At 33.8% G+C, this 25,795-nt stretch overlaps 2 protein-coding genes across 3 annotated transcripts; both read left to right on the top strand.

Annotated features, from left to right (window-relative positions):
• Positions 1–1,642: 1,642 nt before the first annotated feature.
• On the top strand, positions 1,643–15,706 carry LOC106055727 (P2R1A-PPP2R2A-interacting phosphatase regulator 1-like). Of its 2 annotated transcripts, none has more exons than XM_013212125.2 (10): positions 1,643–1,883; positions 5,687–6,098; positions 7,117–7,210; positions 8,956–9,038; positions 10,339–10,390; positions 10,865–10,984; positions 12,399–12,490; positions 13,259–13,308; positions 13,776–13,884; positions 15,094–15,706. In XM_013212125.2, the coding sequence occupies exons 2-10, from the start codon at positions 5,977–5,979 to the stop codon at positions 15,692–15,694; spliced, it is 1,323 nt and encodes a 440-aa protein (XP_013067579.2). In that variant the 5' UTR covers positions 1,643–1,883; positions 5,687–5,976; the 3' UTR covers positions 15,695–15,706. The 2 variants fall into 2 exon arrangements, with proteins under 2 accessions (XP_013067579.2, XP_013067580.2); XM_013212126.2 differs by having other exon boundaries at positions 1,646–1,776.
• Positions 15,707–16,348: 642 nt separating this feature from the next.
• On the top strand, positions 16,349–23,133 carry LOC129923118 (uncharacterized). Its single transcript, XM_056012676.1, has 2 exons — positions 16,349–16,443; positions 17,257–23,133. Exon 2 carries the CDS (start codon positions 17,261–17,263, stop codon positions 19,094–19,096), a length of 1,836 nt encoding a protein of 611 aa, XP_055868651.1. The 5' UTR covers positions 16,349–16,443; positions 17,257–17,260; the 3' UTR covers positions 19,097–23,133.
• Positions 23,134–25,795: the final 2,662 nt, after the last annotated feature.

Genomic DNA, 25,795 nt, shown 5'->3' with positions numbered 1-25,795 from the left:
AACGATGTGCTTAGCATATACACATTCCAGGCCGACCAATATTAAAACGAACGTTTCTCTTCCCTTGTTAGTACAGTGTATCTTCTATTCTCTACTCTTTGAAATGTACGGTTTGGGGGGGGGGACTCTTTTTACTTGACTGTGATTTGTTCCTACGTCATAATGTCCGGTGACGTCAGTTGGTCCCCCTATGTTCACGGAGGGAGTTCAGCCTTTTAATTTTATTTCAAATAATTTAAAACGGGTGTTTAGTCCGAAAAAGATTCTTTTCTTTGTATAAACTAGTGGGCAGCCTTAGTGTTATTCTCTTGGACTTGTTAATTTGTAGGACTTTTTGACCCCTGATTAGGGTAAGTTATTTTTTTGTTTGTTATATCTCTTTGATTTTATGAGTTTTAGTTTACCATCTCCAGTCTAACATTGGACCTTTGAGATTTGTGTTGTTGTTTTTTTTAAATAGAATACCAGTGTAGGTGGTGTGTTACTGGACCAAGAGTACCACTGCCAGCGTTGGTGTTGTATGGCACTTCACAGACTGGGCATTCAACACTCTGGGCATTCTACACTCTGGGCGTACAACACACACTGGGCATGTACACTCTGGGCATACAAATTAACACATTAACCAAAGAGATCCAGAATAAGAACAAAGTTCGCCGGCATGATTGATCTTATTTATCAATGTCTCGAATAGTGAAAAATTTAAAGCCGTGAAATCTATAACAAATGATTGTTCACTTTTGACTAGAGCAACACCATTTGTGAAATCCTTAAAAGATACATTCCAGAAAGAAAATGAAGAAGTAAATTAACAATAATGCAATAAACACTGAATCATAATTTACAAATACAAAAATCATGATTCAATAAAAAATACTCATTAAAAAAACTAAGAAAAAAAAAAAGAAACAAAAAAAAATCTTATTCCATATGCTAGGACAAATTAGGCCTACTTTATCCATTGAAGCATGGAATAGTTTGCCTGACTCAGCCAGATAAAAAAAAAACAACAACGAAAAGACAAGCAATACATTCTTATTTGTAACTCTGGGATACAAGCAAGATGCAAAAGACTTGGCAGTTTTTTTCTCATCTAACCTCGATTCGTGCTGCAGTCACCACGTTTAGACTATGCTGCGCAACCAGAGTCACTGCTCCAGAAATTCTTGCAAAAGGATGTTTATATTCAGGGTGTGGAATAATAGGGTACAATTTGAATTGTTGTTTTATTCTTTTTGCAAGCTAATAATAATAAGGCTTGTCTTCGACTCCGAAGATTAATGAAAGGTGCAGTATTTCAAGTGGCTACTTTTTACCAGACCGACAGAGTTGGTATGGGCTTTGTAAAAGGCTAAATTCGTACAGTTAACACATTTTTTTCTTATTATTAATCCAAGGGCGCATGTAGATCTAGTCATAAATCCTGGCGCAATGAACCCATTTGAGAGAAATTCGCTATACGAACAACTATATATAAATTTAGAATCTAAATATATAGATTCTATTATACAAACACTTGTATTTTTGTAAGTCACGGTCCACCTCTAGATCATGCAGTAGATGTACAATAATCTTTTAGTTTTAGCATTACAAGTCTCACTGGCCTGGCAACTCTAAGTTAGCTAAGTAAGCAAGTCTCGTTTCCGACTTCCGCTCTAAATCCAATATTCTCTATAGACATTAGTTAGATCTAGACTAGCTAAAGATATTTTTATCTGAGTTAATGAGACAAATGGCTGTTAACAAAAATTAAAATACATGCACAACATAATCATGGTGATAAGCTGTTTCTGGTTATTTCAATTTAATTAATCAATAGATGTTCAGTACAAGAAGTTCCAAGCAAGATACAATTCATTCAATTTGAAAAGCAATAATAATGTGTATGTTATTTTGTTTGAAAGTATTTCATTCGTGATCTGCATCTGCTCAGCTGCTAAAAAAAAATGTCACTTATTGTGTAATGAGTCAAGTGACAGTCAGTAAAGTTGCAATGTTGGGTCTGCCACCGACTGGGCTTGGGGACTACGACTTAACAGTACAATTAGATCTAGATTCTAGATCATTATCTAGATTCTAGAATGACTACTACTTACTTAGTTTACTACTACTAGAAATACTAGAATAATCTAGGTCTAGAATCTAGATAGTAAGATAGATAGTAGATTCTAGACTAGTCTAGATTCTAGATCTATTAGAAAGATCTAGTCTAGATCTAGAAATAAATAATTTAACTTGAAGACTACTAACTAGATCTATCCTCCAGTCTATACTGTTACTGACTATACTCACATACGTATACTCTATATCTATATTGACTATATTATACTCTATATACTATACTAGTCTATAGAACTAGATTCTTTTGACTTAATTGACTTATGATTCTGTTACTTAAAGTCTATCATCTATGAATACACTATCATAATAATCATATAATATGATCTTTCTAGATCTAGAGTCTATATATAATAAGTAGTTTATAATTATGCTATCTCAGTAACTGAACACCAATAGCATAAAAATTCAAAGTTTGACATTGCATTATTTGATAATGGTTTGACATAGAAAAGAAAATGAAATATCAAAATCTTCTTTAGTTTAAGGAGAATAAGGATGACTACTTATATTTGTACCCCTAACGTATACATATTTTTATATTTAAGTTCAAAGAGGCTGTGTGTTTTCATTTAATTCAAACAAATTTTGCCACACTACATTATTATAATTATCATTATTTGATTCCAACACCAAAATTTATTTCAGTATCTATAAATTTGGTATCAATAAACACAGATTTTAATTCTATACTGATATTATCTAAATTTTAAAATCCCCAGGCATAGCCCCTCACATGAAATCATTAAGATGTTTTCAAATTATGCATAAATACGAACACAAAAAAATATAAACACTATTATTCTACCAAAATTAGGTCACTGGGATAGTGACTTCTACATTGACTTTTAGACTTATGTTTGCATGATTAGATGTGTGTTGAATGTTTGTGTTTTTTGTTTATTCATTTAATAAATTTCTAATACAGATGATCTTTTGTAGTATATTACTGGCTATTCTTACCTAAATAGTTGAATCATCTTTATTCTCTCTATGATATAAATCTAGATCTATCTAGTAGGTCTAGATCTAGGCATTTAACTTCATTCCATGTATCAAGCTCACTCCAGACATTTGTCCATTTATTCTCCATTAAAAAAACAACACCAAACAAAAACAAAATTTAATAAAATACTCAGAAAGACACTAAGATAAAGGCACATTTCTCATTCCATATGCTAGGACAAATTTGTAAAAGTGCTCCTTCTTCCCTAGTGCTATTAGAGCATGGAATGGGTTGCCTGAGCTAGCCAGGAAAACCAGTGACTTGGCAGAATTTAAGTCATTGGTTAATATGCATGACGCGTAGGACGTAATCATCTTCTTTTTTGAAGTAACGTCTGTATTATATAAGAAAATATAAGATCATTAACATTTATGTCGAAAACTGGCTGTTTGAAATAAATTTTGGTAAGAAATTTGTAATTTAAAGTGAAACTCTGATGGTTTTGACAATTTTTGATATAATATGTGTTTTGATTTACAGATAATGAATATATGATTCTTTTTTTGTTTCTTTGCAATAATAACTTAGTAATTGATGTTTTTCCGACGTAATTTTCCTGCGCATCCAAAACAGTCAGACTTTCACCGAGTTTCTATGTGACCTCACAAATGTGTTTTAATCTTTTGACTTATTGTATAACAGGAGACCATACAGCAAAGTTTACATTCTCGTAAAAGAAATATATCTTGGTCTATGCAGTTACATATAGGATCTTGTAAGCAAAGAAAAAATGCGTATTAAAAGTAGATTTACATGCTTGACTAACCACGGCAGTGTGTATTTTCTCAGACCACTCAACACACAACAAACACTATTGTTTGGTTGTCTTGTCATGACCGACTACATGTAGTCTCGACTAGCCTTACACTGACCAGTTTGTTCGTATCAGTCAGACACACGATCTATTTACTTCTTGGGACAGAGAGAGGCTTAGATGAAAATGTTACTCTTTTTCTCGAGTTGATTATCCTAATTCTTTTAGATCTATCTATACATGTATATATAACTGTATCATAGCTCTGGACTAGGCCGTCACTAAGCCTAACAGCTACTGTAAGAATGAAGCGATACGATTGGTCAAATTTAGTTTCTCTTTCAGTATTGTTGAGGGAAGTGATGTATGAACTAGCTTAAAACAAAATCTCATAGAACCCCATTTTTTTTTAGATGTCAAGAATTTACTGACTAATTTATTAAATATAAATGTTTCTAAGCATTTAAATAAAAAATGGTAAAATGTTTACTATTACAACTTTTTACGCAGAATTTAAATATGCCAATAACTCAAATTTGAAAAACCATCAGAGTTTCCCTTTAATACAAACACCCTATTAAATTTTTTTGTATGGAAACAAACAACTTGGCTTATGAATCAAATAAATCATCTCCAAAAACAATAAATATTGCCTGGCTCATTAGCATAGACTTAGCCAGCCAAAATAAAATAGTATTAACCCTAGGAAGTGATAAAGATTGGAAAAAACAACCTAACTTACACATTTGAAATTCTTTTTTCTTACATAAAAAGACAGCTAAATGGAAGGAAATTGGGTCAGAATCATTTGAAATTGGACACACACATTATACAGCATGCTAGTTTATTATTACATATCAAAATAAAGATGTAATGACCACAAAAACAGCGCGTTGTTCGGATTCATGTAATACAATGACAACTTACAAAATCAACATGCTTAGCTAAATTTTCTATCTACTTACTAACATAGGAACTTGTTTCTAGATTGTCTAGAATTTATTTTAGATTCTGTGATATATCTAAGTCTAAACCAATATTTCTTAAATTTTTACTTGCAATCTCCCCCTCCCCCTTTCAACTTTCAGTTTTGTTCACACACCCCCTTATGAGCTGGGAACCTGGAGGCTTTGTGGAAGATTTTTACGAATGTAATGAGAAAGAAAAGAAACTTATACACATAATTATTTAACACAGTTTTAAAGTTTTATATTTAATTTATATTAACAATTTGAAGTTTGCTCATCAAAATTTTCAAAATTTAAAGCATTTTATTTAATCCGTTTATTTTTTTAATATTCGGAAATAGTGTTTTGTACTTAATTTTTATATAGGTACTAAAAAAGGTTCTATCTTGAGATAGATTATAGGATCTAACAGATGCAGCACATCTCCCATCCATCCATTAAGAGATTCGAAGCCACAGCGCCAAGCGCATTCTGATTTTCAGAAATAAAATCATTTTGATTTTGAAATTTGGGGTCCTTTTAAGGCATCCCTGAGTCCATCAACTCATCTAATATTAACATTAGTTTGGCAAAGTTAAGGCAATTGTTTTTGAGCTGGCCACATTACTCTTCCTTACCTCTTTGCCTTAGAACCCGATTCATGAGCTGTACATTATCAGCCCCATGAACCAAAAGATCTGAAGGGAAATGTTAATTAATTATAGTCAGGCATCATTACCTGAACTTGCATTTTATAATTAGTTAATTTTTTCTAGAATTTATAACCATGTATGATACTCTAATGTGTGATACAAATTTTAACCTTGATACTTTTTTTTTGTGTATGTCTTTTATTTCTAGGTTTTGTTTTTGAGAGAAAAAAAAGAGTGTTAGCCAATGTTTACTGTTTACCACCAAGATAACGAACAATTTTTGGAGCCTGTTAGGCTGTACCTTGCAGAAATGGAAGCTGTTCACTACTTCTGCTCCTTTTGACTTGTGGCAATGTGGTTTATTTCTATCTGTTTCAATTGTTTCTTGGATTACTTTGGCTGAAGACTATATTTCATACATTTCTTAGAAGTACAATGTATTAAAGAAACTATAGTATTGGATTTAATTTGATTAACAACTGAAATCTTTGCAAGAAAATGGAAGTTGACCCGCCTGCATCATCATCTTCAAGTCCTCAACAGAACAGTGGTGGAACATTAAAACGTTCCAACAGTGCTCCAATGATAAATACTCTGGTTACGTCAGAAGCAGAGGTCAGGTAAGCTATCAACATCAACAGAGTGAATTAGCATTTTATTGCATATTTTTAATTGATCATATTGTTATAAACCTGGTGGTGGCACAAATGGGGGTAGTGGTGTGAGTGTAGTCAGCCCACACAAATCGCCCCATGCCAGCGCTAGATGAGCGGTCAACCGTGACTAGTTACGACGGTCGGCCGAGACGAGTGTCAACATGGTGGTTCGGGAAGGATCGACGTCGTGAACAGAGCTCAGAAGCGTCACGAGAGTTGTAGTCATCTGACCACCTAGAAATGTCGAGCGGCGTTCTGTCCGGTTCGAGAAGGCCAGTAGGGATCCTATATAAGAGTGGAGGTGTCGCAGTCAAGACGGTTCAGAAAGGAGGTTCACGACAGGAGTTCAGAACACGGTCGACTACAGCACAGTTCAGCGGTGTGGTTCTGTACGGAGCATTACGACGGTTCAGAAAGGAGTACTATCAAGTACAGTTGAGACGAACGGCGTCTTTATCTTGGTCTGTGATCGAGTCCGACACAACGAGCCTAGTGTGTGAAGTCAGTCCTGAACTGTTGAACCCAATGCAAGCCTGGAACGAGACGGAGAGGCCAGTGCAAGAGTTGATACGGCGGAACGGTGTTATCGGAGAGATATTTGTACAGTGTACGTGTTGCCAATTGTACAGTATTGGCTGTTATTTATTCAATTATTAATGTGTTACGTTACTTTGGAGCCCTGAGTTGTCACGTTCTTTAAGTTGGTGGTGTATGGTGCAGTTTGCAGAGAGCCTGGATAGTGAGATTCGTAACAATATATTATATAATTTGATTTTCAAATATTGACTTTTTAAAAAAAGATATATGTTTTGCTAGATTATAGAATGGTTTTATAAAAACAAGTTAATAGAACATGGTTTGATTGATCCAATATTCTTCTAATAGACAAAACTGTTTCATTTCTCTTATATTTTGTTTAATGCGATATTTTCATATCTGAGTTCAGCTATTACAACAAAAACCCATCTTTTTTTTTTTTCAGCCCTCCTACGTCATTTAAAACGGCTACATCTGTTGCTCTGCGGCGACTTAGTTCAAGTAACATGTCATTACATAATGCTCCATCATCAACAAGTGTAATTTTATGCAGTTTATATTTTACAATTAAATATTTTTATCTTTGATTTTTATTTAATACTAAAAAGTAGGTTTAGAAAATTTATATACATAGACTTCAGAACAGTTTAAATAGGATGTAATTTAATAATTAACAGCTGATAGATACGTCATTACGTGTTTGTAATTTTATATGGCTCTCTACTATATATAAGTGAAAATACCACTGATCTATCACAAGAGCTCTTAAACTATCGTATCTCCATCAAATTTCGTACACAGGTTCCTTTTACCTCCTAGATGCTCACTAAGAATGCTTTTGACAGATATGCAAATTGATTGCCACAATTAGCAGAAAAAAAACTCAAACTCTATCAAACTTTTGCATTTTATTTTTGGTATTTCCCCAAAAGGCTGCAGTCTAATTAGAAAACATTAACAAAATATTACGGATTCCGTATTTTTTAGAGAGCAATATTTTTCTTTTTCCCAAAGTCTACTTATTTTTAATATGCCTTCGTCATTTCTACTTCTGTCTAAATAAAAAAAAAAACAATGCCCATCATAATAGCATTTAAAAGATAGATCTAGAGTCTTTTTCTTTTTTTTCGAAAGAGAGAGAGCAAGAAATGTTACTTTGTAACTCTGTTAAAAAAAACCCAATTCTAATTCTAATTGCATTGAAAAGAAAAATCTAGATCTATTGTCATTTTGCTACATTCAAATGGAATCAAATAAACGATTATGATTAATAAAACGGAATTGATATTGCTTTTTATTTAGAGAACACAATACCAAGATAAATGTAGAATTTAGAACGGGAAGGTGTACGAAGGCCGAACTTTTTGTTTGGGGGGGGGGGAGATAAGTATAAGTGCAACTAAAATTAATAGGCCTAAAATATTGTAGCATGTACGTTTAGGGGGCGCATTATGAAGCTGGTCTTTCCAATTTGTTATATATTAATGAAATTTTATTTAGAGAACAAAATACAAAAATAAATGTAGGAAAGGGAACTGAATGTGGTATTTCATTGAAGCCTTGGGAAAATTAAATGCATTTTTTTTCTCTTGGCCTGAAACTGATTGTTAGAAGAAATGTATGGGGTGTCTAATACCTTACATGATATTAAATATATAGATAGATTGAATTGAGAAGCTGAAGTAAAGTCATAGAGTGTACGAAGGACTTACCTTTTTGTTGTTATCCTTTGGGGAAGCGGACTGTGAAAGTGCTACTAGAATTAACAAGCGTGGATGTGTCGTGGGCGCATTATGATAGTAAAAATATTGCCCGTTTATTAAAATAAGAAAACAAAATTTAAAAGACACATAGGGGGGGGGGGGGGGGGGGGGGTTAGGAAAGAGAGAGAGCAGGATGGGAAATTTCATTGTAAGAGATACATTAAGGAAATTTCATTGTAAGAGATACATTAACTCACAGGCTAAAAAAAAGGATGTTAGGTTGATCATTAAAATGTTTATTCTGGCCATAATAAACAATAAAAAAGCCTAGGAACAAATCAACGGGCGTAGCCTGGGCTTACTGCTAGTATAATTATAGTATATAATATTACAAACATGTATCTGTATGTATATAGCTACTTTTGGATCTCTAAAATAATTGTTATCAAATTTATAATTAATTATGTTTGTTCTATATATTTATAATTTATTACTTTATAAATTGACTTTTGTTATATCTATACAGCCTAATTAAACTCATTAACTGACTCATGTCTAATAAGCAACCATTGTATTTACAGCCTCCTATAAGAAGTACAGACAGGGTGACAAGAATCAAGCAGGAGGAAATCCATAAAGCAGATATAGAACGGCAACATGAAAGGTAAGAACATGGTTTACCAAGCTAGGAGTCCTGTCAATTTTGTAAATTTTGTAACTGCTATTTGTGGTTAGGGTTAGGGTTAACAAAAATGTTTGTGGATTTATAATTTCAGTACAAAAATTAAAAGCATATTAGCTATTAAAGTCTCTCCTTGGTATATTAAGGGAAAACTTAAAATACCAAATTTATAGTAGGTCCTACTACTGTCACTCTCCTATATAGCAATTCAAATCATAAGAAAAGAAGAATAACAGTGAGGCACCATCCTTGACTTTTAAATTCAAATTTTTTTTTATACAAAGCATTGAATTTAGAATTATATATATATATATCTTATATTATATTATATATCTCTCCTCCTCTCCCCCCCCCCCTCCTGTTTTCACTATTTAAAAAAAAAGCTGAGGGGTAGTAAATTCTAGAAATATTTAGTTACATCAAATTTAATTTTTTGCATATGCCCACCAGTACAAATTCAATTCTAGTAGGTGTGGAGTATAATATTTACACGGTTAAAATTAAAATTCAGTTTCTTTTTATCTCACACTGTGATTTGATTTTGATCTCATATTGTGATTTTATTGATTTATGCATTCAGAACATTGTATAAATATTGTAAATGTAGAATTTATGTAATCTCCTCTTTATTTATTTGCTGCTACATCTAGACTATATATGTATAATTATAGATAACAGAGACTTAGTAAACTAAATCTAGATCTAAATTTTCTAGTTCTTGTCTAGGCTAGCATATCTACAACAACAATGCTGAGATTTCATTTTTAAAATGTCAAGGGACTATCCTCTAGATCTGGATTGAGTTAGGAACTCATTGTAAAGATCTGTATCTAGTGTCATTTAAACTAGAATTTAGCTCTATATACCAGTAGTGATTGTATTGTGTCCATTGAAAGAAATTGACAAGTGTCAAGAATGATAACATTGAAAATTTGAAAGGTCTTTTTTGAGGCAAAACAAAATTATTACATGTTAGCACCTAACTACTTTTCAACAAGCCCAGTGCCCAGCACCTTCAATGGTTATGCACCAATAGAAAGAATGAATGGTGGGTCACACCAGCCATCCTTACTGTATAGTTTGATAGTTGTAAGTCTTGCTCAAGAACAGGAGATATTTGCCACGGTTGCCTGTTTAAACATTTAACTAGCTGATCAAGAATAGTTTGAAAACTCATGAAACAAACATTTTATTTGTTGTGTCGCTAATTCCAGTGTAGAAAATTTCCTACAATTTTTTAAGTCTTCCTATCATGGATTAAATTGGATTTTTTTTTTTTCAGAGAGATTCAATCTTCTATTTGGATTTCACAGAACTGGGATAGTCTTTCATTTGTGAGTTGTTGTTTTTTTAAATATTTTTATTGTGCTTTATTAGTCTATCTATACATACTAGTATTACTCACTGGCTACTGACATTCATTTGTTCTCCCCCCCCCCCCCTTTTTTTTTTTCTTTTTTTGCTTTTCTGGTAAAACAGCTTGCATTTTAGCACTTCCCAAATATATTTTTTAGCCCTTGAATTCTAGCTTCAGTTTTTTCACTCTATTTCTCCAGAGCCACCTATTGCTGTTTTTTTAATTCTTTTTTTTATTTGCTCTCTTTGCATCATAGTGCTTTCCAACATAGTTTTTTATTTGGGTTGAAACGGCACACTTAATGAGCATTCCCCCCCCCCTCCTCTTTTTCATACACACATACATTTGACTGATGAATTCTAGTGACAATCTTCAGTCATTGAGTGACACATATAACATATATTTTAGTCTTAATTGATTAAGTTGGACATTTTTTTATTTTACCCTGTAGGATACATCAGAGCCTATGGAAAGTCAGAGACGGCAGAGGTCTTTCAGTGAATCGCTCCATATAATGACCCAGCCCAATATACTTTGTGGCTCACCTTCACCCACAAGAGCCGCAGCCAAGGTCAGTCAGAATCATTTAGGAATATGCTGGACCAAGGGTTAAACTGTGAGGTGTTCATCTATGCATTCTTCCCTTAATTTTGCAGATGATAATACCTGCTGGCATCCCATAGAGTCCAAAATGTTTCTTATCAATTGAGCTCTCACTTTCATTTATAAATGAAAGTAAAAACCTTTTTTTAAAAATAAAATTTAGACTTTTTTGTAGTCTAAACAATCACAACTTTAACTTTTGCATTCCTGGTTCAAGTGTATTGCCAGTTTTCAGACATTTTTCTCATGATTCTACTCTACTCCAATAGAATAATGTGGGCTGCTATTTGCAATGATTCATATAGTTTTATGACATTTCAATATCTATTTTTAGATTCTGATGCTATTGTTCTTCATTGAGTAAAAAACTCCATCTTTAGCAGGATCAAGGATATAGGCCTTTTAAGGAATGCCCAGAATAGCAGGCTCACAGTCACAAAACAGTTGCATTAACATTAGGTCTAGGTTTTGCCCAATCCTAAAGTTGATCCATATTTTGGTTGTCAGAATTTTAGGAAGGAAAATGATTTTAGTTCATTTGACAGATTCAGTTAAGTTTAGGGACTAAGTTTGAGTTGGGTTCTTTTTTTCTAGCCAGATTTTTTGCTGTTGAGCTGTAGGCTCTTTTGCAGTCTGTGCCAAGAAAAAGACTTGTATTAAATTCTGTTATCATATGATAGATTATCATGATTGGTGCTGTCAACTCTTTTGGGGTAGATGAGGTGTTGCTAGTCACTGCTTAAAGAGTGGATATATCTGCAATTTTGGCCTTGAAGTTTATGCAGTAATTTCCACACGGCACACTTATCTTATTCGGGAAAGATCAGGAGGACATCAAGTCCAGAATTTATGGTGGCTTTGAAGGCTGATTCATCAGTGTTTACATGGATAGCTGTTTTTGGATGGCTTTCATTTGTTTTTATTGTTAGTACGGTTAAATTATTTTTGGATTAAAACAGTAAATGTCATTTTTACTCTGGCTTATTGTTCCTTCTCTGATTAAGAGGTTTCCAAAAGTTCTTTTATCAATTTGTGGCTATGGTTCAACATTACTGCTTTTTATCCTGAAGTCCCTTATCTGATGGATTCTATTTTACCTTAATCTACACTCAACATAGCTTTGCATTTCTAGGAATTGTATCCATGAGAAATTAACGCATGTAATTAACTAATAAGTCAGAAATGAGACTAGCAAAAATAGTATTGCAAGTGTTTTCCCAGAAAGAATACTGAAAGATGCTTCTCTGTGATTGTATTTTAAAAATTTCAACTAAACAAAAAAATGTCAATGTTTATTAATGATAGATGACTTTGGAATCATTTATAATTCTATCAAACTGTGTAAATGTGTTAATGAAGTTCAGTGTTCTCTCTATTTACAGCAGTGCTTTTCCCCATCAATGCAGATTCCTGTCAAGAATACCACTTTTACTCCGTCACCATCTCCCAGTCCTACTAGGAAAAGTTTTCATAGGTGAGTTGTTGATGTTTACATTTCTGGTATACAAATATTTCTACACATTTTGAACTCTAATGCTTGTTTGCTTGGTTAATTAAAGTAAAATGAAACTTTATACATTGTGGAAAGTAGAAATTTGTTAAGTGACTTCTAACTAGCAATCTTTTTAACCCATGTTATAATACTTTTCTCATCATCAAACTCAGAGTGAAGGCCTGAAGGATCTGATCCTCTTTTAAGCCCTAGATAGAAACTCTTTGGTTGGGGTGCAACTTGTATGTTTCTTTACAAGTCTAGAGTATGTGACTTCCATGTCCCGTGAAATTGGCTTTTGGCAAGTCAGGGACAGTCAAAAACAATGTGAAACACAATTTCCTTTTCCAAGTTTTGGCTGAACCATACATAACATAATACATAGCAAGAACCAAGACAATGGCCAGTCCTGAACTGTTCAGTACTGGTTAACTTGCCACACAGGGTGCCTTGGTTAGGGTGCCTTATGTGCTTCTGCAGGCTTTTTGGGCTTTGTCCCAACATTCAAACCATTTTTTCATTTTCCACCGTATAAAAAATGATGGAGGATGCCATCTCTCCCTTGCAGGTCAGAGATTCTTCAGTGGTTTCAGCAGTCATGTGACTCTGTATACTTTGCATTGTCACCAGTTTGTGCTGTGTTTTGTTTTTATGGTGGTAGTGTCAATGTTGGGTTGCCATGTTCCATGGCTTTACATTAAAAAATTGCAATTAAATGTAAGCAATCTTATTCTTTATATTTCTTTTTAGGAGTTTAAGCCCAATAGCTATGCGGAATGCTGTTTCTTTAAAACGTAAATGTAAGTCTCTGAAAAAGTGTTCATAATTTAGCCTTGTGTTTGTGTTTAAGTATGCTTTGAAATGCTGAACGTCTTAAGTAATATCTTTGTCAAAGTAAAAAAAACAAAAACATTTCTTTTCATATGGTGCTCTTTTGACTAGAGAATTTAGAAATGATATTGAATCACCCTAATAAACATTTATGTAGACAAATAAATAAACACAGAAAAGTTAAGGCTTCTTAAAATATATTTAATATTTTTATATTTTGGGGCATGAGTACTTTTAGTTGTATGATCTTTATTTTAAAAATCTTATTTTGTACAAAGTTACCTTGAATATTCCACACGAGGTGCATATTTCATTACTGCAACTCTAGAGCTGAAGCAATCATTGTTTAATAGATGCATTTTACTGTACAAAATGTACTAGCAGAATATGAAATCATTTAGTGCCCTTTAACTTAGTGCATTCCTCTTTGTTTCAGTGGAAAATGATGGAGATAAGTGGGATTACATCAGCCCTCCCAAAAAATTCAGCACTGGAGCAAGTACACCAGACAGAATAATGACCTGTGTCCATCCTTTAGCCAACAGGTCTGTTCATAGTAATTCCTTATTATGTTTTTTTTTTGAACAACTTAATTGGTCAGCATATTCCTGCATAGAGAAATTTCCATGTAGTCCTTTTATTCCCAATGTAGACGAAGGCTTTCAACATATTCTTTATAAAATCCATTCTTAAATACATTGAAGACACCTCTCATTAAGAGGAGATTTTTGTCTTGTTATATGTTACACCTAGAAAGGAATATAAGAATATTAGAATAATTGTTTTTAAATAATGTTTGCACTTAGGAGAGCAGACATCTAATGATTGATGTTCCGATGAACGTACAAAAAGTCTCAGATATAAACATATGAAAAATACAATTTCCTTTTTAATTCAAATGAAATTTAAAAAAAATGAATGTTTTTTGTTTTTTTTAATCATTTTGACTTTATATAATACTAGCCGCACATAAAAAGCATGCATTTTCCTTAAACTTTATAACTTATTATTTTCTCCTGTAAAAAATTTATAACTTACTATTTTCTCCTGTTTCAAAAAATAACTTATTATTTTCTCCTGTTAAGACAAAAAGAATTCTTTAAGTTTTAATAGGACATGGTGGTGCAATCAAATAATCCAAAATAAAATTCTGTCGCAATGCAGAAAATAACAAAGAGTTTATATTTTAAAAAAAAGATTTGAAAATAAAAAGAGGAAGAAATTTTGTACAAAATTTTGACAATTTTAGTAGCAGTTCAGATGGACTTACAATAGTAAACGTTCTTCTACTTTAGGTTTTTCAAGCTAGACTTTGAAATCTCGCTTTGCTCAGACCTAAATCTAAGATTTGTCTATATAGATTACATATATATAAAATGTGCTGTTAAAACTTCCAAAATAAGATATTGAGTCCCAAAAATTCTCAATCCTTTTTCAATTTTCTTTAAGAACATTTTTTTTTAAATTGACAAAGTAAATAAAAGTAGAGAAAATAATAGTGTGATACTTTAAACCTGGTAAAGTACTAACATTGCATGGAAACACCTTTCTTTATACCTTAAATGTGTTTTGATATAAAAAAGCCTTTTGTTTCACAGCAATATAACATAAAACATAAAAAGTAATACAAATTTCATTTTTTTCAAATAAGATAATAGACCTTTTTTTTAACATTTAGTGAGTTGTTATCAACATAATATTTCTTTTTTGTTTTGTTTTGTTTGTTTCTTATTTATATTATAATCTATTTTCAGCATTTCAAGCAGTAGTTTGGATGCTAACAACCATCAACAGTCATTGACAAGGTCAAATAGCTTAGGGACAAGTATGTCTCATCTCCACAGGTCACCTTTGAACAACTTGGCGGCTGGTCTAAGTCCTATATCTGTTGGAGGCAGTCAGTCTTCTCCTTCAACCATCCACAGTCAGGTCGGCAGTTCCAGCTCGGCTCTCATGTCAGTCAGCAAGCAAGGGTTCATGTTCCAGCCTGTCTCTGACGCCATGGGCTCCCCCTCATCCACCTCCTCCTCTTCCTCGTCCAACCTGTCCATGCCCTTGCACCACCTTCACCCGCACCCAGAACAGCAGAACTCCCAGGGGTCAGACCGGAGCCCCTTGCCCCACCAGGGGCACACAGTGGGTATGTCGCTGCAGCAGCAGCCTCTGCGCACCCACTCAGCCATGAGCAATGATGGGAACAGCCACAACAGCAATGACATTTACATGAGTGACACTGAGATGAGGGACCATTCTGACATGGGCTGTAAATCAAATGAAGGCTTTACTCACTCGGAACTGGACAGCAAAACATCAGAGGGCTTTAACTTCAAACCTATTCGCCCTGACTATACTTAGTTTCAGCCACCCTGATAACAATGTTTGTTTGGTCAATTGGTATTTTAACAATAGTTTAAAATTAAGTGTTAGTACCAGCGCATTCAAGAGATACATCATCAGTAAAGTTAACTAAATAGCCAAACTAGTATTAGTATTACAGATTCTTATTTAGAAAATGTTTTGACAATCAGATTTAAGGGGGTCGACGGGTCATGAAAAAGTCGATTTTAGACAAAAATATCGATTTTTCAAAAACTGCATATTTTAATAGAAAAATATATTAGGAATCACTTGTCATACATCAAATTATGAAAATATTGCACTTTAATACTTAAAAACGTGTTTTAATAGCATAGGGGTATCTAAATTTGTTGAAAACATTGCAAAAGTCAACAAATTTCAGCATGCTGTAATGCAAGTGTCCTGTCTACAATGGTATCGTATTTGATATCGTTTTAAAGGTCACACTGCGTACTACGTCATTTTCCTGATGATTTTCCTATCTAAAACTATTTATAGTAACTAGAGCACAAGCAATGACGTATATATCAAGGTTTTTACTAATATTTGATTGGCTCTAACGTAGTCAAGTACATAGAAGCTTATTTTGATTGGTCTCAAGGCGGCCATCTTGGATTTCGTATGGTGACTCTAGACCACAATGCATAGCGCGTGTGTCAACATCCCTGTGAAGCGTGCTCTCGATTCATTCGATTTTGGATTGCATTATCTATTTTTGTTAGATTATCTTTTTTTCACCAAACAAGGTAAGAACAAATTACAGCTAGATCTAAGTTAATTTTAATAATAGGACTATTTCAGGATAGATTTAATTATATATTTACATCTAAAATATAGATCTAGGCCTATTCCCTATTGCTATTTAGTATTAGGCTTTAGGGACAGTAACCAGTATCTCGTGTGATTCTAGATCTAGATAATAATCTAGATCTAGATTAGATCTAGGATTCTAGATCTAGATTAGATCTAGGATTCTAGATCTAGTTTAGATCTTGATACTAGTAATTATCTATAATATTGGATTCTAGATCTAGATTCAATCACATTCATGATTCTATTATCAAGATCTAGATCTAGTAGAAGTAGAGCTAGACTTCTAGTTAGATCTAGTAGCAGTAGTTACAAGTAGTAATAGTAGTACGACTAGATTTAGATTATCTTTAGATCTAATATTCTATAACTATAAGTAGATCTATATAGATATAATTGAAGCCCTTAGACTTAGAACTTAACTTGATGTAAATTCAATGTATTGTGATCAGTAGGCCTAATCTAGACTTTAGATCTAGTCACTATAGATGCTATTTTCTTGGTCTACTTTACTTTATAAATCTATAGGAAATCTAAAATAATCTAGATATATCTAGATTTTATCATCCCTACTACTCACTACTGGATTTACTAGATTACAATAGAGTTCTAGATTTAGCTTGCATAGATGTGGTATAGATCTAGTGACAGTCACTTGGGTTTGAATAACATCTTGAATTATGATTTGAATTAACTTTCTTTGATGAACATTTTAATTTCAAATATTTTTTTTCTTCTCACTATTTTAGAACTATGCCAGCCAAAGCATTTACTGCCAATACTAAAGCCAGAACTCGTCTGTCAAGAAAGCATCAGACTGCGGCTGCCAGAGAAGCAAGGCTAAATCATCTCAAACAAGCCACCACTCCAAAAACTTCTGCAACCACTTCCAACCCATCTATAGTTGAACCCACTGTTTCAGCATCTAAGCGTAAGCTTTCTTTTTTTAGTGAGGAAAATATTACAGGTATGGGGATGGCTATGCCATCAACTTTTGTTTGCTTAGAATCACTGAAATCACTTTTTATAAATCTTCAGTGTTCATCTTGTGGCACACAAAACTTAAATCTAACCCATGACCCAAAAAAAAACTCTGGGCTTGCCATTTATCTGCAGGTTTTCTGTACAACCTGCCAAGAGGTAAAAGGTGACACTTTTACATCACCTAAATCAGATAAGATCCATACTGTCAACAGACAGGTTGTTGCAGCATCTTTGGCTACTGGTATGGGTCATGCAGGGCTTGTTAAATTTTCTGAAATAATGAATGCGCCTGTGCTTCACAAAAAATCATTTGGGCAACACACTAAATTTGTTTTCAGCCAGTCTGTTGGCTATGTAAACCAGATGCTAAAAGAAAGTGCCAGTACTGTAAGAGCTGCCTATCCTGAACAAAGTAATAAACATGTCATTGACATTGATGTATCCTATGATGGTACATGGCAGACACGGGGGCACTCTTCAAAATATGGTGTTGGGTGCATAATAGAAAATAAAACAGGTCTTGTAGTAGACTACCATGTTCTGTCTAAGCACTGTCATGTTTGTGCCAAGACAGGAAACTTTTTGAAACTAGAGGACCCTGTCAAGTACCAACTGTGGTACAATGCACACAAACAGTCCTGTGATATAAATCACTTTGGCTCTAGTGGAAGCATGGAGCAGCAAGCTGCAGTGATTATGTGGTCACGGTCAGTTGAAAAAAATGGCTTCAGGTATAAAAGTGTCATTTCAGATGGAGACACAAATACCATAAAAGCCATCCATGAGCAAAACCCATACCCTGACCTTGTTGTTGAAAAGAGAGAATGCCTTAATCATGTTTCAAAAAGATTGGGAACAGCTCTGAGGAATGTGGTGGATACAAAAAAAAAGCAAAAAATAACTCTTGGTGGTAATGGGAAAGGTAAACTTACCCAACCTAAAATCAATAAATTGCAAAAGTATTTTACAAAAGCATTACGCTCAAGCACCACTATTCCTCAGATGCGAAAGGCAATATGGGCCACATTTTATCACTGTACATCTTCGGATGATAATCCTATGCACAGTGACTGTCCTGCTGGCAAATCTTCTTGGTGCTTTTACCAGAGAGCCTTGGCTAGAAACCAACCTGCAGGGTCACATGAAAAAGAAATGACAACATTTCTTTCCCCCCTAGTGGCTGAGCATATTCGTCCTGTGTTTGAACGAATGACACAGGATGAATTGTTACAACGCTGCATCTTAGGGCAGACTCAAAATGTCAATGAGTCAATTCATGCTTTGATATGGAGTCGGTGCCCTAAGCATTTATTTGTGGGAAGAAAGAGACTTGAAGTCTCTGTAGGGGTAGGTGTTGGTGAGTTTAATATGGGCTCCAAGGCATCCCAACTTTTCTTGAGCCACCTTAATATTAAGACTGGCATACAGTCAAAGTCTTTGGGGCTCAAGAGAGATTGTAACAGAATCTCAAAAGCCCAGAGATGCATTGAAAAAAATGAAACAAAAAGAAGGTTATCAAGGAAGCAAGCAGAAGAACGTGAAAGGCAAAGAATCGAACAACAGGAGGGTGGTCCCCAATACATCCCTGGTGGTGCAGACATTTAAATATATATATTTAAATGATTTTCCTATTTTATTTTATTAACAATGGTCAATCCTTATTATTGTTAAAATTATTGTATAGCCTTGTGTTATTTACTGGGCATTTTTTTTTTTGCTAAAAAAAATAAATTTTGGATTGGTTATGATATGGGGGGGGGGGGAGTTGGGGGGGGGGCATTTTAAACTTTAAAAATGTAATAATTTCTGTTTTCTTAACATTTTATTTCTATGTCCTATTGTTAATTTGCTTAGAAAAATACATTTCATTGTTGTGAAAAGTCAAATGTCTCATATCTTTTGAGAATAAACTTTAAAACCCATTTTTCTCAAAATAAATTTTTTCATGACATACACATTCTTGTTTTCTATTTTTTTTTAAATCTACTTGTCCTATTGTATTGTAATTGTATATTTGTGTTAATATATATATATACTACATAGTAACAGAGCCGATTTTTAAAACAATACCAAAAAATTGAGATATTAACAATTAAAGAAGCATTTTTTATCAAATTTACCACCCGCAGAGCATAAAATTAACAGGATTTCAATAAAAAAAATTTACTCCTAAGCCTGATAGTATTTTCAAAAAAGCTTCTGTTACTATGTTAAACACATAATTAAGTATTAAAATGCAAAATTTGAATACTCTAACAATAATACTTTCAGAAAAAAATCAATTACAAAATGGTCTTAATTTTGCCCATTTTAACCCAAAAAAGCCCGGTGGGGAAAATTTAGCAAATAAAATTTATTTTTTTCTTGTAATAATGACTATCTATACTTATAGTCATACTTTAAACATAATTTCATTGTAAAAAAACAGTAAATAAAAAAAAAGTTTCTGAAGGTAGACTACCCCCTTAATTTCTTTAGAATGTATTTAGCCATAAAACAACCAAGACTACTGGAAAAGACACTTTTTTTTTAGCCTCTTCACTCAGTTTAAAGAAATTGATTTATCTTTTGTAATAATATTGTCAAGAAGATAAGATTACTTCCATTATTCCTACAATATTAAATTCACTTCAAAGCCCTAATAGTTGGTACAAAGTAGCCTGTGTTTCAAAGCCGTGATCGCTGGAAGCAAACTATTGAATGAAAAATCTTTATATTTAGCCATTTTCATCTTCTAAATAAGTTATAAAGATAAATACTTATTTAACCTGATTTCATCAGAAAATATTCACTAACCATCTTTTATGAAAGATGAAAAATATGTGCTAGAGTAATGCATTATATAATAATCTGTAGGTCTGTGAACCAAAACCATATTGTTGAAAGATACTTTTAAAGCTATGTACTCCCTTTGTGATAAAAACTAACAAAGACTTATCATTTTGTTATCTGTTTTGCACTAAAAAAAAAAAACAGACCTTGAAATTCCTTAGTTGTAATTAATATAGAAGTTTCTACTTTGACTTGACAAAAGCACATCAAGCTTAGCAATGTCCTACTTAAAGGCAATAGGGTAGATGTGTGTTTAACTTCAAACTGCAAGAATTATTTTCTGTTAAAATTGTGCTCTGTTTGGACATGTTTGAGTTAAATTACATTGGTGGATATCAACTTCTGTAGTACTTCCTAAGTAATGAGTGATTATTATAAGAATTGGCAAGTATCTTACAGCTTAACACTGGATGGGCTAATAGTAGCTTTAGGATAGTTGTTATTATGATTCTTAATCATTTTTTTAATATGTTATACAATCTTTAACTGAATAGTTCTCATCAATAAGTCTCAAATTTGGATAATTTATGACAGTGTTTCCCAAACTGTGTTCTGCGGAACCCTTGTGTTCTACAAGGCCTGAATAAATTTTCCATGAACTACTGGAATAATTAGCGGGTAGGACACCACGTGAATTAACTTCTCTAAAAAAATTAGTAAAAGTGTTCAGCTAAATACCCAGAATGGCTAAGTATTCCATTAAGGAAGTTTGGGAAACACTGTTTTATGGCATCTGTATCAGGATGTAATACAATGTGATGTTCTATTTAATAATGTTTTAATTTATTCTATTAATAATGGAAACAAGACTTGATATGACTGTAAACCCTTTAAAATTGGATTAATAGCTAGTCGGACTATTTATGAAAACAGTAAAAAAAATGAACTGATGTATACGCCAGAAGAGACCAACTATTGACTTACAAGTCCATCCTTGGAAGTCCTTGAGTTGAACCTCACTAATCACACTCTTTATGGTAAACAATTTTGGTTTTAAAGGACTTAAAGACATGAATGTCAGAAGCTTACTTTATGAATGCCTTCTTTGTTGTGGTGTTGCACTGTACAATATAAATACAGCCGTCTGTGTTCACACTCATCCCAAATTGATGTTGATAAATTATGCATCCAATAGATATTTTTAAGAATATAAATATAGTGTAGTCTTGTATAATTTCAAGTAAGTTCTTTTTTTTAATTGTTGTTTCTACCTATATTCTAAATCAGTATATGTTGACTGCATCACTACAACATTCATTCTACATGTATCCCAGATAGTTATCCATACATGTATAAATATATATCTACTTATAGAGTGCTTAGGGATTTCTTGTGTATTTCAAAGTCATTTATACGTGTCTTTGATTTACTTAGGTCAATGTATTGTAGTTTGTGTGCCAGTACATGAAGTTTGTGTCATATAGCATCATGTTGTTTTAAAGGTAATCCTTCATTTTAGCTTGTAAAGTGTGATATTTCCTGACACAATGATAGTGTGCTCTGGATGTGAAACATGCATTTATAATGTATCCTGGGGTGGTGAAAGGATTTTACTTGCAGTCATTCATGTCACTTCACTGTTCTTATCTTATTTAGTCATGATATTATGTCATCTAAACCTTTAGGATATTAGGCTGATGATACATTTCTCTCTACTATCTAGCTATTGTGTCACAGGGTGGGAAGTTATTAGTAATTCCTTATGTAGTATTTCAAAATCTTGTCTTAGTTCAAACAGTATTCCTAATTTGTGTATGGCCTCTGCATTTAAGGGTAAAGCTGGTCTTTTCTAACTTATTTTCTCTGTATACTGGTCTGCCTAAAGCTTGATTTATTTATCAAATATTTAATGAGCAACAGTTGGAACATAGGGTTTTAAAAAACGTTACAAGTGGCTATTAAATAAACTGACAAACAAGTTTAACTACATTACTGTGGTCAAGAAAACAAGAGGGTAGTTGTAGCCTCAATAGCAGGGCATTAGCATGGTTTGTTTTGATAAATGTTTTATGTCATGAATGGTCAGTACTTAATTCTAGTCAAGGACATGAGATGAAGTTCATTCATCAATTGTGGTGACCTCTTCAATAGTCATAAAGTGGCTTGGAATTTTTATTTTAAGCAACTTTTTTGTTTTGTTCTTGTTTTTTTTTTTGTGTTTTTTTTTTAAACTCAAGACATTTTTAAATATGTATAGTTTTTTTTAACTATATTTTTTTTTATTTTACATGCTTTTTTTGATGAGGAGAAATTGATTATTCACTTTGGTCTAAATCAGTTTTTGAGTAAGCATGGATTAGAATGTAAATTTACAGAAATTAGACCATTTGTTAATTTCCTACATTGGTATCATAGTATCATTGTTCTGACCAATACACTTTATAAATTATCATTTTGTTTGTATATGTTCTTACGGACATGCTAAGGTATCCAGTTAATGGCTACCAGATGTTAATGGAAAGCTTGATTGATCTCAAGCTTATGGGAGTTGTTATAGTTCAGTGCTGCAGTCAACAGCTATCTACATTGTATATATATACATATTGATATATAAATATTTTTGTTTTCTCTGTATGTAAATGACTGTAAATATGTCCATATGGTCTGAAGACTTATCTTGTGAGAACTACTGGTGATGCATGTATTATGTCTGTTGTTTCTGCACATACCATTACATAATTCAGTACACAAACTCTTTAACATGGAGTGGGTGTAGATGTACAAAGCATTCAAGCAAAACAAAAAAATGCCTATGCATTGAGCACATCTAGTGGCGTTATCTGTGTTGAAGTAAACATAATGAAATCATGGCCACATTGTGTTGTCTTTGTTTTGCTGTTGTTTGTTTGTTTGGGGTAAAATTTCTTAAATTAAAAATTGTAATGTCTTAACATTTATGAATTGGGCTTATGAAGGTGAAGCAGTGGTGTGTGCGTGAAAACTTAATTCAAAGCTGGATAGCTCATGACAAGGTACTGTAGCTGTAGTTTCTGAAAATATAAATGATATACAACAGTAGAAAGGAAAGTAAGACAATAGAACAGGATGGTAGCCAGGATCATTGTTGTGTTCAGAACCTGAAGAAGATTGCTAGAAATGAAACCTAAAAATGATAGGGGGGGAAATGGGGAGGACAAAAATGTCTCACCTTTTTTTTTTTTTCAGTCATTGGCTATGAGATCAGTAGACCAAGATTCAAAGGTGTTATGAAAGTAATAGAACTATTCGAATTCGTGCAGTCATAAGAAAATGAAATTGGCGGGCGGTTCATACTAGTTATTTCTTTGACCTTCCTTTACAATATAAAATTGTGGCCCCGTTAAAAACGTCCATGGTCAAAGAATGACAAATATAAAATGTTAAAACAGGTGAAAAAAATTAAAATGTTCATAAGGCGGAAATACGGGTTGGGGGAGGGTGGGATTCCGCCAAGAGTGACTCAGTCTTCGCTTATTTAAGCAGCATAAAAAGGGAAAGGGGGAGAAGTGGGGGGGGGGTGAGAAGTGGGGTACTATCCAGAAAGTTCCAACTTTCTCAGTGGAATAGGATCATTGTTTGGTAATTACATGTAGCTGACCGGGAATGGTTGTGAAAGGTAGACACTGAACGCTGAGGTTGAAAGAATAAACCAAGCCTTTGAGAGTAAATGTTACACAAAAAAAAATGCTGGGCATCAGACACCAGGAAAAGAAGACAAATGAGTTTATCAACACTCTGGCTGGCAAAAAGACACACATTTCTCTACACTATGAAGAGATAAAAGCTGAGCTGATTCGGTAATATTGTAAGACATGACTCACTATCAAAAGTCATTCTTCAAGGTACAGTGGCGGGAAGAACGAAGAAAGGGTCGTCCAAAGAAAGGGTCATTCAAAGACAACGTAAAAGAAGGGACAGGTCTTTCTCTTGATATCCTGTAAAGAACGTCTGCTGCACGGGAAAAGCTGAGGGATTAGGTTACAAGAACTGTCATACCAGCCCTACGACAAAAGTCAATGGACAGATTAAAGAGATGACCGGAAATGTGTGCTTAATGTTGGTGGGGAAAGGAGTGAGAGTATTGGGGGAGGGGGGAGAGTATTGTTCATGGAGTCAGAGTGAGGATAATGCTTCTGCGGGGAAAGAGTAGAGGTATTGTGTACATGTGTAAGGAGGAACAGATGATCTCCACACACACCTCCGTGTGAAGTTGACCTAATTACGCAATTTTTAAAAATTTAGGAATGGCTAATACGGGGAAGTAGGAATAACAACAACGATTTTAAAAATATATCCTATTGTTGTAAATCTAAGGCAGTCAGCTCAACGAAGTTCTACAATAAATAAATACGCGTGTTTATTCAACAGGACAAACACATAACAGCCTTCTACATTCAAAGAGTCTTGTTACTAATTCTACCAATCCTCTCTCCACCAAACCTGAATACGGACCAACGACAGCCTTCCCCGCTTTGCTCCAGGTCCCTATTACAGTCTTCATCCAGCACAAAGGATGGCTCCTTAGTTCCCTACTATTAAGATTTTCCCCAATCACTTGATACACTGTTCTTTCTACTAATACAGCGTCTTCTTCTTATTGTTCAATAGTGCGCTCGTACGCAACACAAGCACTGATGCTAGGCAGGGTTACAACTTTACAACACTATATATACGCTCCCCAATCCATGAATGAAGAACACAGCTCTTTGGTTATATAATTTTAGTTATCAATAAAACGAAATGAAAATAAATCTGATAGTCTAGGTAAATTTGGGTATTGTACTTTCTAAATGCTGGGGAGTTTGTTTTCTGAGGCTCAGAGCTCGTTCTCTCGGCGGAGAGTGAAGCAAGATAAGCAAGATCTTTATACCTCGCAGGCCAGTACAGATAATAGGTCAATGCTATCACTTTTCACAGGCTCACTCGGCCGGTCTTAGATTTTAGTGGGACACGCTGACATTGCCGTACGATTTGTTGAAAGTCTGGGCCACAGTGACTATGGGAGATATTTGTTATCACAAGTATCAAAAGACGACATCGCCATGTGGCTAAAACCATCTACTAAACCGTACCCTCTTTTCTCTAGCTGTAATTATCAGTGTTAACAGATCTTTACATTTTCAGAGGATCTCACATTATGATCTTTTAATGTTGTTCATCATTAGGTTACAATTAGTAAGTGTTCAAAGAAAAAAGTACTTTGTATTTTATAGATCTAAATCTACCAAGTTACAGAAAGAAAGAGACCGATTGCGTAAATATCTGTCAGGGCGAAAGAAAGTTTCGTAATTTAATGTGTGTGTGTGTTATGGAGACACTAGCTCAAGCTGGAATAACCTGCCCAGTGTGGAGCCGAACATTCCGGGCTCACATAGGTCTCACCAGCCACATGAGGAGGCATAAAACCCAAGTGCAAAGCCCTCAGCCCCCTGGATGACAAAGTGATCATCATCGAACCACTATGGACGAACTATAGTTATGGAGAGTATGCCT

Source organism: Biomphalaria glabrata, chromosome 15, assembly GCF_947242115.1.
Source record: "Biomphalaria glabrata chromosome 15, xgBioGlab47.1, whole genome shotgun sequence".
In the NCBI taxonomy this organism is placed as follows: Eukaryota; Metazoa; Mollusca; class Gastropoda; family Planorbidae; genus Biomphalaria; species Biomphalaria glabrata.
Note: the sequence above shows the minus strand (reverse complement) of the source record. Positions and strands in the feature narration are given on the sequence as shown.